At 50.1% G+C, this 17,757-nt stretch overlaps 9 protein-coding genes across 9 annotated transcripts; 3 read left to right on the top strand and 6 right to left on the bottom strand.

Moving 5' to 3' along the window:
• Nucleotides 1–816: 816 nt before the first annotated feature.
• VTN49DRAFT_6641 (uncharacterized protein) lies at nucleotides 817–1,491 on the top strand (the record flags this gene model as incomplete). The annotated part of the gene is made up of 1 exon (XM_069414822.1): nucleotides 817–1,491. The coding sequence occupies one exon, from the start codon at nucleotides 817–819 to the stop codon at nucleotides 1,489–1,491; it is 675 nt and encodes a 224-aa protein (XP_069265297.1).
• Nucleotides 1,492–1,534: 43 nt separating this feature from the next.
• On the bottom strand, nucleotides 1,535–1,759 carry VTN49DRAFT_6640 (uncharacterized protein; the record flags this gene model as incomplete). Its single annotated transcript, XM_069414821.1, has 1 exon — nucleotides 1,535–1,759. One exon carries the CDS (start codon nucleotides 1,757–1,759, stop codon nucleotides 1,535–1,537), a length of 225 nt encoding a protein of 74 aa, XP_069265296.1.
• Nucleotides 1,760–3,668: 1,909 nt separating this feature from the next.
• VTN49DRAFT_6639 (uncharacterized protein) lies at nucleotides 3,669–4,709 on the top strand (the record flags this gene model as incomplete). The annotated part of the gene is made up of 2 exons (XM_069414819.1): nucleotides 3,669–4,057; nucleotides 4,109–4,709. 2 exons carry the CDS (start codon nucleotides 3,669–3,671, stop codon nucleotides 4,707–4,709), a joined length of 990 nt encoding a protein of 329 aa, XP_069265295.1.
• Nucleotides 4,710–5,642: 933 nt separating this feature from the next.
• On the bottom strand, nucleotides 5,643–6,386 carry VTN49DRAFT_6638 (uncharacterized protein; the record flags this gene model as incomplete). Its single annotated transcript, XM_069414818.1, has 1 exon — nucleotides 5,643–6,386. The coding sequence occupies one exon, from the start codon at nucleotides 6,384–6,386 to the stop codon at nucleotides 5,643–5,645; it is 744 nt and encodes a 247-aa protein (XP_069265294.1).
• A 1,824-nt stretch (nucleotides 6,387–8,210) lies between these two features.
• VTN49DRAFT_6637 (uncharacterized protein) lies at nucleotides 8,211–9,768 on the bottom strand (the record flags this gene model as incomplete). Its single annotated transcript, XM_069414817.1, has 3 exons — nucleotides 8,211–9,063; nucleotides 9,118–9,542; nucleotides 9,622–9,768. The coding sequence occupies 3 exons, from the start codon at nucleotides 9,766–9,768 to the stop codon at nucleotides 8,211–8,213; spliced, it is 1,425 nt and encodes a 474-aa protein (XP_069265293.1).
• Nucleotides 9,769–10,248: 480 nt separating this feature from the next.
• VTN49DRAFT_6636 (uncharacterized protein) lies at nucleotides 10,249–11,190 on the bottom strand (the record flags this gene model as incomplete). The annotated part of the gene is made up of 1 exon (XM_069414816.1): nucleotides 10,249–11,190. The coding sequence occupies one exon, from the start codon at nucleotides 11,188–11,190 to the stop codon at nucleotides 10,249–10,251; it is 942 nt and encodes a 313-aa protein (XP_069265292.1).
• Nucleotides 11,191–12,406: 1,216 nt separating this feature from the next.
• On the bottom strand, nucleotides 12,407–13,909 carry VTN49DRAFT_6635 (uncharacterized protein; the record flags this gene model as incomplete). Its single annotated transcript, XM_069414815.1, has 3 exons — nucleotides 12,407–13,241; nucleotides 13,297–13,724; nucleotides 13,778–13,909. The coding sequence occupies 3 exons, from the start codon at nucleotides 13,907–13,909 to the stop codon at nucleotides 12,407–12,409; spliced, it is 1,395 nt and encodes a 464-aa protein (XP_069265291.1).
• A 970-nt stretch (nucleotides 13,910–14,879) lies between these two features.
• On the top strand, nucleotides 14,880–15,712 carry VTN49DRAFT_6634 (uncharacterized protein; the record flags this gene model as incomplete). Its single annotated transcript, XM_069414814.1, has 2 exons — nucleotides 14,880–15,378; nucleotides 15,447–15,712. The coding sequence occupies 2 exons, from the start codon at nucleotides 14,880–14,882 to the stop codon at nucleotides 15,710–15,712; spliced, it is 765 nt and encodes a 254-aa protein (XP_069265290.1).
• Nucleotides 15,713–15,783: 71 nt separating this feature from the next.
• On the bottom strand, nucleotides 15,784–17,345 carry VTN49DRAFT_6633 (uncharacterized protein; the record flags this gene model as incomplete). Its single annotated transcript, XM_069414813.1, has 4 exons — nucleotides 15,784–16,833; nucleotides 16,880–16,972; nucleotides 17,022–17,147; nucleotides 17,202–17,345. 4 exons carry the CDS (start codon nucleotides 17,343–17,345, stop codon nucleotides 15,784–15,786), a joined length of 1,413 nt encoding a protein of 470 aa, XP_069265289.1.
• Nucleotides 17,346–17,757: the final 412 nt, after the last annotated feature.

Raw genomic sequence — 17,757 nt, 5'->3', positions numbered from 1 at the left:
GAAAAGTTGCTGAAGTGGTGGCATGAGCCCACTCGTGGAAAGCGAGCTAGGGCAAGCAACCTGAGACTTGGTCGTCAGACAATGAAGATAGCATCCTACGGTATGGAATCAATTCAATCGTACAATATAGCCGACTCACTTCGTTGTTGGAATTTCCTGGGATTGAAGCGGTGCCCCGCCATTGGTCATTGGCTCCTGTAAAGCAGAATAATTCTGTTCGGAGAGCTGAAAAGGTGCTCAAGGCCGTCCTTCAAGACATTGGAAATTCCCTTGAAAAAGACGAAAGCTATTGAGTCCAGTTACCGCTACTGAATCCGGCTTGAACCGAGACATTGCCACTTGCCGACTGTTGAAACGGACAAGGAGCCCAGCTCATTCCTTGGCCAAGTTGCTATTGCGAGCGACAAAATTGCAATTCTGCCGTAGGGTTAGCCCTTGAAATCTGCTGATCAAGTTTCGGGCACCGTTAAACCGCGCTGAGCATTGCCAGAGCTGGTCAATCGACACGGACAACCATATTTTAGCAAAATTCCCGATCGTGGAACATCATTGCTCGCATGGTGATCCTTCTATATATGAATACGTCTTCAGACACACGATACCTTTTGGCTCACGTTCCTGGCAAATCGACCTGGCTGGATTCAATTCGGACATACTTGGAATGCGATGTACAACTTTCCTAACCAATGAGACGCCGCGAGAAGAAGGATGCAAGGGGAGAAGAGTTGTCTACTCGCACAGTTGTACTGTCCTTTATTGAATATCCGATAAAAAAATGACGTTTGAGGGACGATATTGACAGGCAAGTGTATCACAATGTTGCATAGCTATACCCTACATGACTCAGGGCGAACAAAGCCACAGTGTCTGTGGGCGCCACACGGGAATTTCTTTTCCGGATGGCATCCTCGACAGTTTCAGGGCGACTGTCATCAAGGTCAACCTCAGCATGCGTCTATAAAATCCTTCATGGGCCCCATTGAATCAGCCTCAAGCATCATCTCACCCAGTCAGCTAAGCAAGATGAAGCTCATCGCCCTCGCCGCCGCTGCTCTTTCCCTCCTCTCCCCAGCCTACGGCCTGGGCCACGCCATCGTTCGAAACCGCTGCAATTACCCGGTCTACCTCTGGTCTGTCGGGTCCGAGGTGGGCCCGCAGCACACCCTCCAGTCAAACCAAGGCTACAGCGAGCAGCTCCGCCACGATGAGAAAATGGGCGGCATCACCATCAAAATCAGCCGAGAGAAAGATGGACTCTGGAATGGCAGCCCGCAGCTAGACTTTGGGTACACGGTGGAGGGCAACAACGTTTGGTATGCCATTGGGGACGTGAACGGCGACCCATTTGCCAACAAGACGGTGTCCGTGACTTCGTCAAACCCGAACTGCGAGAGCATTGTCTGGAAAGATGGGATTCCTCCACCAGGGATTCATCCTAAAATGTGCACTGCGGAGCACGATGTGCTGTTGACGTTGTGTGAGGAGAAGTAGGATCCAACCATGGAATCCTCCATGAATCTGGGACGAATTGGATTCACACGGTACATCGATGGATGTGAATTGCGCACGGAGCTGCAATGGAGGGAACTTTGGAAGAGGGAAACTGGTTGGGCAGTACCTTTCTTGCCCTATCATGTTTCGTCTTGACTTCTTGTGGTGAGGTTGGAGAGTCTGGTTGTGAAAACAAGTTGTACTTTAGTATTCGGTTCACGTTCGGAGACTTTAATCCTATTAACAACTCCGTACTAATGTATTTCATTAAGAGTCAACGTGAAGCTAATGTCAGAAAATTCTAATCGTCGGAGAAGATTTAGGGCACAGCTACAGAGTTCTGATCAGATGTCAAGAGCAATGCAGTTGTAGTCTCAGGCTCCCAAGGTAGCAAAACTCGTAATACTGGGATGTTAAGAGGCCCTTGAGGCAGGTTCAAAGATTCCTTTCACCCGTGCCACGCATCCTTCCAGGCGTTTGCATTAATAATGTGTCATGATCAGATCGAGATTCCAATGATTGGTGCATTTGGTATTCTTTGGTGCCTGTCTTACCCTTCAGAATCCTGTCGGACGGGGTTAGTTTCGGATTGGTCGCCTGAGAAACAACTCTCCGCACAAACCAAGATTCCTTGCTTGGAAGAACGAGTGCCTTTGTGGCTCAATCAACAGTAACTACTTATTCAATATGCACGCTTTGGAGGGACCAATGATGACCATGGAGGACGTGTACACTGCTTGATTGTGGCATTCAGGTCAACGCGTTGAGGGACAATGACGACACTCGGCATTTTCCACCCGCGGTTACGCGGCGAAGTTCCGCTCTGTCAGGAGATGACTTGAGCCAAGCTACGAGTACGAGTAGTATCGCTTGGACGCACTGACAGCAAGAAATTCTATGGTCGCGTGGCTACGATGATTGACCTGGCCTGGACCAACGGAGCAGCTCCATGATTTGGGTTTCGAGTTGTCTTGGGGTTTGGGCGAAATTTTTTTTTATTATCCGCGAGAAGCACGGATCCATCCGAACCCAAGACGAATCAAGAAAAAGCTCGCATGACCAACCTCAAACTTTCACATAGCATGGGCTAGAAGCCAAAAAGCAAAGATTCTGTGGGGAGCAGCTGAACGGCAGCTGAAAGGCCGATGGCAAGATGCAAATCGCGGCAGCCTACTCCGATGACGATCGCTGTCAATAGCCAGAATACGGAAGACATTACCTATCCTCCCACACACGCGTCCCGAACTTGTAGTTGAGCACAGATTGGCTCGGAGCGTTGAGAAAACAGACAGAAGCGGGATCAGGCTCTGGGCCCAAGCGTTCTTGCAAACCTCTCTCTGCAAGGCGCACTCATTATTAACAGCATACAGGATACATGACCCAGCAGCTGTGGGCTGAATAGACCATTGGACCCTGAATCCTGATCCCCAGACCCCAAATTTTCTTCCTCCAAAATCGTCATAACCTACGAGGAGGTCCTGATCGGCGACTCAAAGTTCGCATTCTACCGAGTCCGCGGAGGTTCGGAGTTAGGCCGCCATTTTGTCGCCGATTCAGGATACAGGAAGCTATGTATTGCTGACGAGGAGTTTCCTCCACGTAGCATGGGGGACTTCCCATGTGATAGGCAAACTGCAGCCTTGTGTCTGGAGGAAAAAAAAAGAAAATATGTCCTGCAGAGAGCATGCCCGTCATTTTCATAATGGAATGAATGACGAGTCATGAGAAATGGAGCAAAAGGGCAGTCTGTGCATACATACAGTGCCAAGACAGAATCAGGAAAGCGCGGGGCGGTGGACTCGGACCTTCCCGCTTTCTTGCTTGGCGCGACAACCGCCAACACCGCGTCTTGGGCGCCTCTCCATCACGGAATCAACGCAGGCGCTTGAGCCCCGACCCTGTGACTGTAAGCTGTGTCATCTGAGGTATTTATGCCCTTTGCTGCCCGCTATTGCCAGAGCATCATGTTCGATCTTCCGCCTTTCTGTCCGCACCGGTCGAAAACCTCGTGGAGGGACCAACAACAGCTTCGCTGGATCACGGCGTGAACCTCAACCCCGCGGTTGAAGCCATCAGCAAAGCTGTTGTTTTGTATGCGGCGAGAGGCATGGCCCATTGGCGGGTTGATCGATAGCTTTTATAAACATTTAGTTGTCATTAGGATTGCATAGTCCACCATGGCTAAACTGGACTCTTCGCAGACTGAGTTCCTGGCAGCCCTTGACGGGGAAGAGCCCTTTGTGCCGTACTGGGCCCGGAGTAGCGTGCAGTGCGCCCAGAACCTTCTACCTTGCTCGCCTGATCCTATCGAGTACGACCTGACCGACGCGGACTACTGGGACAACTGCTTCTTTTTCCCCGAGGACTGCTCGGTGACAAACGTGAGCAGCACCGACGGAGCAGACAGCGCATGTAGCGAGACGGTGTCCTGTCCATCGTTCGACGCAGAAACCGACGAGGACGACACAATGACGCCGGAACTGCCGGACATTAAGATGCTCGACCCAGATGCCCTAAGCGGGCTCTTGGAAGACAACATTTCGCCGCCAGAGATAACATCCTTGCTGTGAGTAAGAAATTCATGGGGGCGGGATGTACTCGATACTGACAAAAGCAGCATCTTTGCTACGAACGGTGCAATCTTTGCCTACGCATCGGATCTGCCGCAGCGGCAATTGCGCAATCTGAGCGCGACGTACGGGGCGGCATACACAACGTATGCGAAAACGGTGTCGTCAGGAAACCTAACGGGTGTCAATCCGGCGAGCCATCCATCGTCGTTTGTGACGACACCATCAGTCCCGCTGGGTGACGTGGGGTCGATTGTTTTTGAAAATGACAACCGGGTCGCAGTGGTGACAAAAATCGCGGACAAAGTCTTACTTGCCGCAGTCGGGCCGATGAAACTCGAGTCCTCCGAACCGCAAGGTCAGGCAGAAACCGAAGAAACAGGATCCAAGACTGCTTCCGCAAATGGATCGTCAGCACCCGGCAGCGTAGGCTCGGGACGAGCGCCTACTCAAGACCAGAATCGAGACCCGGACTCGATTCTCGAAACGCAGTACGAAATTGATCGCAACAACGACCTCGCGCGGCTTGCAGCATTGAACCTGAACTCGTCACCAGAAATCCTTCTCGCTTTGGAATCCAAGTCTGCGGCGCTCGGCCGGTTTCTGGCCCAGAAACTGCGGGATTTGGAGTGCCCACCGGATTTCTGAGATAAGTTACGATTCGATACCATCCACTCTACGGTGTTATGTGTATGTAGTTAGAAATGAATGTGACTATAATTACTCATTCTCGTTCAGGTTACCGTCTTAAGGATGTGTACGAAGCGCAGTGCTTCTCTCCTATTCGCTGAATCGGGGATTCCCCTCTTTAATTCGCACTAAACATCAACTTCACCCCTTCGCGCATCACCGCCAATGGCAATGACGACGCCGCCGTACCGGCCGCGGCCCTCCACCCGCCAGCCGTCAGCCTCAATGGTCCCAATGTCTACCTTTGGAGATTATCCTAAGGCTCTACACCCATAAGGACTTGAGGAGGCAACAGTGCCTGCACGATTTAGTGTTTTTGAGATACTGGACGTGCAATCAGAGGAGTGGACAAGGGCTACTGCCTCATCCTTTGGCGCGGGGAAGGGGGAGCATTGAACCACTTTACGGAACAGTTGGCGACACGTCAAAGTCAAATTTTTAGAGACTGCTCCGTACCCCATTCTGAGTAGCGCTCTGGCATTTTGGTCGTTGTGGAGAGATGCAAGTGATCCAAGAAAATGGGCACGGGATCACTGGAGCCACGGATGCCATATCTTCACGTGTTGATGAGTTGTCCGAACTACGAGGCTACTGTACCGCGAATAATAGGGTTAGCATTCTGGATGGGTCTGTGACGAAGTACTATCATTGAATGACTGAAGAGCGCGGGGGCTCCATCGGGGAAATCATTTATTCTTCTCTCTGCTCCGGTGCCCTCCTCCAAGACGTAGGTCGGAACCTCTGTTGACTGCCGCGGACCATGACTTGCTTTTTTTTTTTTGCTTCGTGATATATGCTGCATTGCTTTGTGAGGACGAGAACGCACTTTAGTGCATTCGATCTGTTCAAGGATTAAGTTACGCACTGGATAATGGTTCCGATCCCGTGATTTCAGCTCCTTTCCTCCACTGAATTATCCTTCAGTAGGCTGGGAATAAAGTTTGGATTGAAGCACCAGATTTGAACGCCATCCGGGCTAAACAGGCATAGGACCTCCTGGTCACCGAAGGGTTCCTTCTCTCCTCCCTGGATCTCTCGGCATTCCCACTGGTACGGCCGCATGCGTGAGGTGTTGTTGGCGGTGTTGCATATATGGAGCTGCCCAAGAGAAGCATTCCATTGATAGGATATATAGGGAGTGAGCAAATCGCAACAATGAAGCAGATTGTAACTTGCTTTCGGGGGTAGATCGTGATCGATCCATCGGGCGCTCAGCTTGTTGATGGGGCAGTCGTACACAAGGTCCATCATGACATTTTCTTCGACCTTCGAAACCAGTCGGGCTACTGTCTTGTGGGCAAACGTGTGATTAAGGCAGTCTGTTTCTGGTATAAACTTTGTCTCATCCAGTTGGCCAGGGTAATGACCCGACAGCGGGAGAGCAAAACGTTTTCTATTGAAAGGCCGCCCACGCAACGTCCACTCCGTCTGCTGCACCTCCGCCGGATGTTTCTCCCAGTCGATCTCGAATGTCACAAGCAAGTTCCGGTCCGTATCCATGTGCCATAACCACACCTCGCCGATATTGTCTATGATTCCTACCCGATCCGCACTCAAGTCCCAAATGTAGTTTGTGTAAGTTTGAGATGATGACTCGGACGTCGAACTAAGCCAAGCCAATTTGTCCTTTTCCATCAAGATCGTTTCAGGGCTACCAGGAAACTCTCTGCAGCCTTGCCTCTGTTGTGTCTGGATATCATATACTGTCCACAGTGACCGACCCCTGCCAGCGATTGTCAGGAGATGATCCAACTAGGAAAGGAAAATGGACCACACTCATACCTGGCATCGCAAATTAGAACAACATATCTATTGGACAGATAGAAGCTCCAAAATGCATCCTCTGCATCTTCAACATCATCAAATTCAGCGCCAACAAAAGTTGTTTTGTGTCTAGTCTCCAGATAGAATAACACCACTTCGTTGGATGCATGTGAACCACAGCATAATCGCCGCGAGTCGTACATACATGTACTTCCTCGGCGCTCTCCGACAAGTTCTTCGCGGTGAAGAAAGAACTTTGCCACAGGCTGGCCACACTGTAAACCATGTAACCATCGGAAATAGGCCCTTGCGTCTCTGGCTGCCACTGCCTCGCTGTCCAAGCCAAGAATTGCAAGTGCTTTATGCAAAGCACACTTTATGACTGGCTCACACGAGAATATTGTGCGCCATCTTTTCGATACCTACCAGAGCTCCTGTTAGGATACGAGGTGCTGAAGAGGTGACTGATCAACAAGTAGTCAATTATGCACACCCTTTGACTCCTGACAATGTCTGCTGGATCCATATGTTCCGCAATCTGGAGCATAATCTCAAGAGGCAAAGAACCGACATGATCACCGTCATGGCCGGACCGTATCTGGTGTATCCGTGCCGATTCAACAGGGCGATCAGTGCAGGGATTCATCGCGGCAATCGAAGGAAAACGCAACTTCCGGCCCCAGAGGAAAATGGAGACGTCATAAGTCATAACAGATTGTCACTCTCAGGTTTCCTTAATAGTGCTGATAAGTAGGGTTTTTTTTTTTTTTTTTTTTTTTTTTTTTTTTTCTTTTAGCTCAACAGTTCACGTGAGAGATTTCTTTATATTTCGCACGTAGTGTTATCAGAAGTTCAAAGTTGCAGGCTGCAGCTTCTCGCACCACATGAATCTCGAGTGTAGTGTAGGTCTGCCTAATCCAATCTTGGTTAGGCACTCGTTGCCTACGGTCTGATCTATCCTTGGGATTTGTAGTACCTCATACAGGCACCTCATGCAGTAGTCAACTGTCAGGACGCAAGAGACTAAAAGTGAGTCCAGTGAGGTTCACCTGCAAAAGTGATGATGAAAATGCCTAAATCCAGGAATATGACTAGTAGAGTTCTCAGATAGCCAGATTTTTATTTCCTTACTTCTAATGCTCCGTAGGTACTCTGCAACGTCTTATTTAAATAGTACTTGCTCAGAGGACTGCAGACTTCCTGTATCATCTCGTAGTACCGAGCCAACTGTACCTGCCAATTTCACAGTCCACATCCACGACTCCTTCGAGAGCTCTGCGTCCCACAGATGATAGTGCGTACTGAGGATCGCCGCGGAAGGCGGAGAATTCTTCACTCTGAACATGAACGATAGAGACGGAGATTTGCAGAGGGTTTAATCATCGAATGGCTTGCTGAGTTTTTGGAATCACTGATGTATTGCGATCATCGCACTGGCATTCCGACCGACTCTGCGGCGAAACATGGCTGCTAGTAAATGACTGAGAGTCGCCGGAAGGCTTCATAAGAATTTCTCTTTGCCCGAGCACCGTCATTCAAGATGCAGTTGAGACTTAGACTGACTGCAGCAGGCAATGACTTCTCTTCTTGCTTCGTATTACCCTGCATTTTATCGCCCGAGGACGAGCAAGTCATTCATAAGTTTGATTCATTTCAAGAATGCATACTGGATCAAATAATCTTTATTTTCCCAATTCAGCCACTAGCCTCCATTGGAATGAAAGGGTCCCCAAGCTCAAGGTCGAAGTCGAAGTTTGGATTGAAGATCCAGATTTGAATGCCGTCAACGCTAAGCAGGAAAAGGACCTCATTGTTGCCCATCAGCACCTTCCCGCTATCTGTGATCTCGCGACAGTCCCGCTGGTACGGGTGCATGTGTGAGGAGCCGTTGGCGGTGTTGATGACATGGAGCTGGCCGAGCTGGTTGTCCCATTGGTAGGATATGTATGGGGTGAGCAAGGGGCAAGGATTATTGAAAAAGGAGTTATCCTTCAGGGACGCGTCGTGGTCGACACATCGAAGGCTCAGCTTGTCGGTGGCGTAATCATATATGAGGTCCAACATGATATTGGGTTCCTGGTCAGAAACCAGCCGGGTTACTGTCTTATGGCCAAACGTGTGACTGACGCAATCATCTTGTCGTCGAAACCTTGTTTTTTCACTTAGGCGGTCACGAAAACTTGCCGAGAGTGGCAGCGGAAATTGTTTCCTGTCGAGACGCTGCCCGGTCAACGTCCACTTGGTCTGTCGGACCATCGGCGGCTGTTTCCTCCAGTTCATCTCGAATGTCACTAGCCTGTTATCATCCACGTCCATGTGCCACAGCCATATAACGCCAATGTTGTTGATCCTGTAGATTTGATCTGCGCTCAAATCCCAAATGTAGATGCAACAGACGTGGAAACCTGACTCCAAGGTCACGCCAAACATGGCCAATGTGTTCTTTTCGATCCGAACCATACAAGGGTTACAAGGGAACTTTCTGCCGGCTTGCCGCTCCAGTGCCGGTTCCATAAAAGTTTTATACACTGTCCACCGTGACTGATGCCTGCCAGCGTTTCCATTAGGAGCTGCCATAAAATGAAGCAACGTGACCCCATACCCAATCTCACATACGAGAAAAAGATAATCTTCAGATAGAAAGAAGCTCCAAATGGCATTCTCTCTATCTTCAACGTTATCAAACTCATCGCCGCCGATCAACAACCCAAAGTTCCCCCGGATGTCGTGCAGAAAAAATCTGTTGAACGTATACTTGCCATGGCACATTCGTCCCGAATTGTACGTAAACGAATATCGTTCACGTTCTTCCATCGGTTCGTCCCTGAGAAAGCAGAGATCGCTATTGGACAAAAAGAACTTCTTCACTGGCCGAGCGCATTGCAAGCCATGCCGCCATCTGTAATAAGTCCTCGCGTCTTCAACCGCCACTCTCTTGTTGTCAAGACCCAGAATTGCAAGAGTTTGGTGCAAGGCAGACAGGGTGACTGTCTCACATGAAAATAGCGCACGCCATCGCTTTGAAACCTAGAACCGTCTCCGTTAGTATTCATGACTCCATTACACAGTAGTACCACGAACGGCCGACGACCGGTCAATTGCACACCCTTTGGCTCCGGACAATGTCTCCTGGGTCTAGGTATTCCACAATCTGAAGTAGAATCTCGAGAGGCAACGAGCCGACCAAATCACCATCATAGTGCTGCCGAATCTGCAGTAAGCGGAGTGCTTCAACAGGGCGCGAATTCGTCATTGCGATCGAAGGAGACCCGATTTTCGATGGCGACAAAAAAAAAAAAGATGGCAGGAATATCGAGGCCAAATTCCGAGTTTAAATGGCCATCCTCTACAATCCAAAACCTTACAGGTAGTAGCTTCTAATCGACTAACTCGCATAAATCTGTGTCAGGGGGCGTTTGTGATGTATCTACTCAGGTAACTTGAATGTAACTCATGCTAAGTAGCAAAAGGTAAATTGTGTGGGTCTCTTAGTGTCCGGGGAAGCACGGATCTCGGACCAGGCTATTGGTAAACGAGGAGCAAATTCGGGTCGTGTCCAACCAACCTAAGTTACTTACCTAGGTGAGATAAACCAGCAGTCTAACCTATCTGCCAGTAACTCGCACTCTTCACGAAAGCACTGCAGTAGTATTCATGGAGGATGATCATGCCCCTTCATGCCTCACACCCGCTTCGTCAAGTGTACACTGGATCGAAAGACTGATTCTGTGTGTCAACCGTTTTCCTCCATTGGAAGGAAGAAGAATCCACGCTTCGGATGGCCGATAGGACAAACAAAGTTCGGATTGAAACACCACATCTGAATGCCGACATCGTTCTGTACGCAGAGAACTTCCCGGTCGCCGAACACCACCCTTTGGCCACCCGTGACCTCCTGACGGTCTTGCTGGTATGGGTATATCCTTGAGGTGCCGTTGGCGGTATTGCAGATATGGAGTCGGTTGAGACTGCTGTCGTAATGGTAGGATATGTACGGCGTGATCAGCGTGGAGTGATTATCTAGCAAGCGATTCGCGTTTGGGGACACGGCGCTGAACCTGTCAATGGTGCTGTCGTAGACAAGATCCATCATGACATTTTCATCATCCCGAGAAGCCACTCGAGTTATTGTTTTGTGGCCAAATTTGTAGCAGCGGCGGTAATGCCTTTCTAAGGGCAGCCTTGTCTCCTTGATCAGACGAACATGAACACAGCCTGAGGGAGATAGAGGAAAACGCTTCCTGTCGAGAAGTTGTCCGGCTAGCGTCCACTTTGTCTGCTGCACCATCGGTAAATGTTGATTCCAGTCGATCTCGAATGTCACCAGCATGTTCTCGTCCACATTCATATGCCACAATGTCACATTGCCGATGCTGCCTATTTTTCGGCTTTGATCTGCGGTTAAATCCCAAATGTAGATGGTAGATGAACCCCCGTCCCACCAAAACATGGCCAATTTGTCCTTACCAGCGATAACCGTACTAGGGACAAAAGGAAAGTTTTTGTCGTATGACTGCTCTTCCTGGCCTAGATCAATTACCGTCCACAGTGACTGATCCCTGCTTAGCGGTCCTGTTAAGCGATGCCGCCATTCAAAGTAGGCCATCGGGTCCTTGATCGCACCTTCCTCACCATAAAAGCCCAGAGTCTCAAGTGTTTGGCGCAAAGCAAGCATTACGACTGGGTTAGACGAGAACAGCGCGTGTCATCGCTTGCAGACCTAGAGCCATCGCAGTTTGGACTTGTGACGACCAATATGAATATCGGCACATGGACAATTGCGCACTCTTTGGCTTTGGATAATGTCCGCTGGATCTAGATAATTTGCGATCTGAAGCTTCAACTCCAGAGGCAAGGAGCTAATAAGGTCATTATCATACTTGTAGTCAATCTGAACCTGTTGCAAGCGTGTCGCTTCAGTAGAGCGGTCGACAGGGAGAGTCATTATTGCGGTTGAAGGAGCACCTCCGGTTTGTGAACGAAGAAAAACCTCGCGGAAATGTTTCGCGAAATTGTCGGTTCTTATAGGTACCCCTTAATCTGCAGCAAATGTCAACTAGGGATCAGAATCATCGTCGTTTGACTCGACGCTAACCCTAAAGTTCCGTTTGATCAGCTGAATGTAACTCGAGTCCGACCAATTAAGTACCATACTAGCCCTACAAATAATCGAAATTCAGTCATAGACTCATTGTCACGACCAAACTGTTGAGGACTCTAAGAAGTGTCCGCTGAGGCGTGTGACACCTCAAAGCGACCTGGTGTGACAGCCCTAATCCAAAATATGGAACAACATGGAACGAATTAGGGATTACCTAGTATAGTACGTCCCGACAATTCTTGGTCTTCGCGCGACGATTATTAAATATCGATTGCTCGTTCGAAACTTCGCTGATACCTACCAGTTGGTCGTTCCAGTTAGCGGGACTTACATGCCCTACCCCGGACCACACGACAAAATCATCATTAGCCTCCACGTATTATCTCACATGGAAATGACAAGACTGTCCAAACCACCCTGTCCGTTGCCTCCTCACCGTGTTACGCACTAACCGCTTCTATTAGCCATCCACCAAAGCGGCCGGTGCCTTCGCTAACGACGACGCAGAAACGTTTTACACGGATTGTAACAGTGGAGATTGCAAAGACTATCCTTCACTCAAGGTTTGAACAAATGAGACGAGACTGCCAGAGCTGAGCTGCTGTTCTCACGAGGTTTGATGCTTCCTCTAAATTAATTGTGCTCTTCGGACACACCACGCGGCTGCCACCCCGTTCGCATTGGGCAGCTGTTCCGAACGTAGAGGAGAGAGGATCCAGTAAGTGCGTGAAAGCCCTTGAAGAGTTGAATTCGTGTACGCAACGGACCAAATGGTTTCCGAGTTCGTGAATCAACCGCTTTCCTCCTTTGGGAGGAAAAAGCATTTCCCTTCCAGAAGGTCGAGAACGAAGTTTGGATTGAAACACCAAAGCTGAATGCCATCATCGTTGTGCACGCAGAGAACTTCCCGGTCGCCGAACACCACCCTTTGGCCACCCGTGACCTCCTGACAGTCTTGCTGGTATGGGTATATCCTTGAGGTGCCGTTGGCGGTGTTGCAGATATGGAGTCGGTTGAGAACGCCGTGGTAGTAGTAGGATATGTACGGCGTGAGCAGCATGAATGGATTCTCCACCACAAGATTTGTATTTGGAGGCAGGTCGTGATCGATCCATCGAGCACTCAGCTTGTCAATGGTGCTATCGTAGATGAGGTCCATTACGACGTTTTCATGATCGGCAAAAGCCACTCGAGTTACTGACTTGTGGCCAAAGTTGCGGCAGCAACGGAATTGTCTGGTTAGTGGCGGTCTTGTCTCCTCGTCCAGAGGAACACGGCCACGGCCCGATGGCGATAGAGGAAACTGCTTCCTGTCGAGAAGTTGTCCATTAAACTTCCACTTTGTCTGCTGCACTTCTGTTGGGTGTCTATGCCAGTCGATCTCAAATATCACCACCATATTTCGGTCCGCGTCCATGTGCACCAATGTCACGTCGCCCAGGGGACCGATGTTTTGAAGTTTGTTCGTAGTTATATCCCAAATGTAGATGAGAAATGAATACGTGTCTCTCACCAACAGGGCCACCTTGTCTTTATCGATAAAGGTCGAGACACGACCAGAAGGAAAATATCCGATGCGTTGTCGCTTTGTTTGTAGATCGACCGCTGTCAAGAGTGACTGATCCCTGCCAGCGTTTCCGGTTAGGTGATACCTTGAAGAGAAGCAATATAATCTCATACCTGCTCCTGCATACTATAAGAAGAACTCTATCAGCCAAAAAAGAGCTCCAGATTGCATTCTCTCTATCTTCGATGTCCTCAAATTCCTCGCCGACATAACCCACGCACGGCCATTGCTGCCGATCCTTGTCGAAGTGGTATAATACGGCTAAATTTGATGTATATTTGAGATAGCATAGCCGTCGCGCTGCGTACATATAATGATATTGCTTGCGTTCCCTGATCGGTTCACCGCTGTCGTCGGCGCCCGCAAAGAAAAACTTTTTCACGGGTCGACCATGCTGCAAGCGATGCCGCCATTCGAAATAGGTCATTGCGTCCTTGGTTGCCACTTCTTCGTCCTCCAGACCCAAAATCTCTAGCGTTAGGCGCAAAACGCACCCTATGACTTTCTCGGACGAGAAGAGCCCGCGCCATTGCTTGGAGACCTGGAACCATTTAGCTAGGATTCATAATTACCTGCACATGGGAAATTGCGCACCCTCTGGCTCTGGATAATGTCAGCTGGATCTAGATACTCCACGATCTGAAGCAGAATCTCAAAAGGCAGAGAGCCGATAATATCACCATCATAATCCGGTGGATCCTGGTCTAAGCGCGTCGACGGACTCATCGTTGCGCAAGTTGCAGACTTTTAATCATGAGAGTTTGTGTTCAAATTGTCGCACTTTATTTTTCCCTCGAAGATAACCACCTCCCCAGGTACTCCGTAGTTTAAGTAACCTGCAGCTGACCCTTAGCCGAACATCCCCCCCCCCCCCCCGGTTCCTTGGAGCCTAGCTTGCGGAGTAAATGATGGTTTTCGAGCGCCTGGCTACTCCTTAGTTCATGCTAGCTCGGTTAGGTTTGGCGGACATTGTATCACATGTCAACTGCCTATTCCGCAAGTATCCGTGCTGCAGAAACACGCCCACCAAATCCTGATGGTTTGCTATTTGAAATACCTAAACACATAATCTTACAATCCGACCCAAATACGAGATCTCATAGTCCATCGAACAGAAATCAACGTAGTGTTGGTCGGAGAAATCCTCTCCGTAAATACAATAAATCGTCTCCTCAGCAGAAGACGTTCTGCCGAAATGCAACCAAGTTATTCTGTTCTTTGAGCATCTTGTCGTGCATCGAGTCCCCTGTTGATGGGTGGTTCATGAATCCCTTCTGATCAACTAGGCATCTGACAGTTGCCTACATAGTTCGATTTGGATGTTGGTTGAGTCATGCAGAACAGGTACCTACCTACCTAGGTACCTACTAGGTAACAAGCTTCAGTTGATTCCTGAAATTCATGCTCGTCCTTAGCCTACTCGAGCAAGCATCAGCTGCTCATCTTCAACAAATAGTATCTGAGATCTTATCTCCCATGGCGTAGATTTCTATGGCACACGTTAATGTCCCAGAATACGAGCAGCTACTACCACTTCTAGTACCATGAGTCATCCCGCTAATTTAGGGCTCATATCAACACGAAAACATCTCTCCATCATCCCGGGATGAATGTAACTTCAGCAATGACTCATTCTCCTCTGTCGAGAGTTGTGAACACGATCAAGCATATCCCCTGTCCAGTGCAGAAAAGCAGAATGCCACTCTTCTACTCCCCGACCGGGGAACCGTACATCACCCTTCCCAGTCCCCACGACAACATCATCCTCACTCCTCCACGCACCATCCCCAATCCCAATGGCATCGATGCCGAACCCCTTATCCCCGAAGCCGACCTCTCCGCAATAACCACCAATCTCAACGATCCTCGTATCTACCTCTTTCTCGAAGGTCCGCCCGTCCCATACACGCGCGATGACGGAATCGCCTTTACCCGGATGATCGCCGCAGAGGCGACACGTATCCTCCAGGCAGCTCAAGCCGAGAAATTCGTAGAAGGGTGTCCCTTTCACGATATCCGCATCCTGCCCGATGAAGGGGAAGATCGAATCCAGAGAGCGGAGAAAATTGGAGACATAAGTTTCTCCCGAAAAGCATTCTTCGAAATCCCGCCCGATAGTCCGGAACGGGCTGCTGCGGAGAAAGAGAACGAGGAAAGAAAAGCGGGTGATGAGGAGATTAAATGGACAATGGGATGTAAGTATTTCTGATTCTCAGCAAGTCGCCACGAATTAGGGTTAGGGTTAATCTAATGATGGATGTAGATTGGCTCACTCCTGCGCACCATGGCAAAGGAATCATGGCGGCGGCGCTATCGACGCTCATCAGGGAATGGGTCGTACCGCGGATGAATGCAAAGGTGATTATTGGGTCCGCATTTGCGGAAAACCGTGCGAGTGTGCAGGTGATGCGAAAGTGTGGCTTTATTCATGATGAGAAGGTAATTGAGAAAGGAAGTCGGGAGTTGATCGAGGCAAGGGGAGGGGGCAGGAAGGATATTGTGGTCATTAAGTGGCGGAGAAATGATTGAACAAGGATAAGAATACGGATTAGATGTCAGTATCTACTAGATCTCAATATGTACCAATTATAGAACCAAGATTAAGCCTTTGTCTCCTTGTCCTTTTCTGGCTCGGTCTTCTCCAACTCATCCTCCTTGGCTTTCTCCGGCTCCGTCGGTGTCGCAGCCGCGGGTTCGGCCGCAGGCTCGGCCGGCGGCGACGGTCTGTGCCCGTCAATGGCCGCCTTGATAGCGCGCCACCATGCCTCGGCGTCGTTCGGCGTCGGCGCCTTGAACTGCAACTCACTTGTCGTGTGGAACGCGTTGGTGACCTTTCCGCCGGAGACGTCCTTTCCTTTGATGACAAACTTGACGCCGTCAAGGGCACTCAGCTGGCAGTCGGGCAGGTACAGCGACAGCTCCGGTGCGGGGTCGCGCTGCAGGTCATCGGTGTCCTTGAACTCATGCAGGTAACGCGCAGGAGTGACGACGTAATGCGCCGACTGGTATCCACGGATCACAGCGCGGGACTTGCGCTCGAGTGTACCCTCGATCCGCGGAAGGGTTGCCGGATGATCCTGATTCGGGAACGGGACGGAGGCGAGGGTGCGCGGCGGAGAATCCGGGTCGATCAGGACTCCCTCGCTGCGCTGCACAAAGCGCGTCCATTCAAAGTCAAGCGGCACCTTTTGCGCGCTGCTGACCATGTCGCCATACAGCGCACGTTGCTTGTCCGACAGTGCGCCCATGAACCCGAAGAACGAGTCCATCGCCTGGTGAATCGTTTGGATGATGTGCGCCTCGAACTGCTGGAACCCATCCTGCACCGCCAGAATGTCCCGCCGGCTATTGTTCTCTTCCGTGATCTGTTTGTTCAGCCGGTACGTCACCCCGCGCCGTAGCACATAGGGGTCATGCGAAGGTTCGATCTTATTGTGCGGGCCCGCGTCGTACACGGCTGCGTATTGGCCGAGGAGCTCGACGTGCTTTTGGGTCGCTGTGCGCGCCTTATCCACGGCTTTGGTCAACTTGGAGGTACCGGATGAGATCTCCTTGGATTTGGTTTTGATTTCCTTGTGCAGGTGCTCGAGAGTCGGCAGCACACTCTTCTTGAGATTCTTCTCCGTTTCGAGATACACGGTCGAGATTGCCTGTAGCTGTTAGCAACGACCCTACTCCGGAGAGATGGTGGACTACCTGCGTGTTTTTGCGGAGATTATCAAACATGCCCGTGACACCACCGGGGCCGGGGTGGAAATGATGCCCTTCCTTCAACGGATTATTGATGGTCTTTTCCGTCAGCCTGCGATCATCCAAAAACGCGGAAATCCATACTCACCTTCAAGACCTTTTCATAATCCTTGGCCTGCGACTTCTGCACCTTGGCCGTCGCCTCGACATAATCTTCCAAATACCCGCAGAGATGTTTCCAAGCCCGGAGACGCTCCAGCAGCAGACGCGTCGTCTAATCCAAAACAATCAACTTCCCTGTCCTACATGTCAAGATAATACCACGCACCTCACTGGTATCATCCCCCACCAGACCCTCATCGTCGCTCGCCGACGTCTGTCGGGTCAAGTTGGTCCCGGTGCTATGTAGCGTCGCCGAGCGCGACGGCAGCGAGGCCTGCTCAACGGGCGACTGCGGTTGTTCGGCAGACATTTTTGCCCCTATCCAATTGCTTTTACAATCCCCTGGTACAAATAGAGCGTCAGCGGGGTCAACTGCGCGGATTCGATTCAAGTCACAAACCTGATAATAATATCCCAATTACCTACGAATGGGCAAAATAACCCAAAGTAATATTCAGGAAAACGAGAGGACAAAATGTCCAGCTCGAAAGCCCGAGAAATTACGGGGTAAACATGTTGAAGCCGTCGCCAAGTGGGCTGGCTGTTAACTTATCGCCAAAAAAGCGTGAACGTATGATGATCGACGGAGTTTACCCGATTCGGCAGAGGCAACTCTTTTAGTCCTAGCGCGAGTGAGGGGCCGTTTTTTCGGGCCAATCAGAGGCTGACAGCAGTGCATAGAGTGGCTTCATTTTTGGTCAAGTCGATCAATTTAGGGAGAG

The sequence above is a fragment of the Thermomyces lanuginosus genome, assembly GCF_041956635.1.
Source record: "Thermomyces lanuginosus strain ATCC 200065 unplaced genomic scaffold VTN49scaffold_41, whole genome shotgun sequence".
In the NCBI taxonomy this organism is placed as follows: Eukaryota; Fungi; Ascomycota; class Eurotiomycetes; order Eurotiales; family Trichocomaceae; genus Thermomyces; species Thermomyces lanuginosus.
The sequence above is the reverse complement of the archived record's forward strand: the minus strand, read 5'-3'. Positions and strand labels throughout refer to the sequence as shown.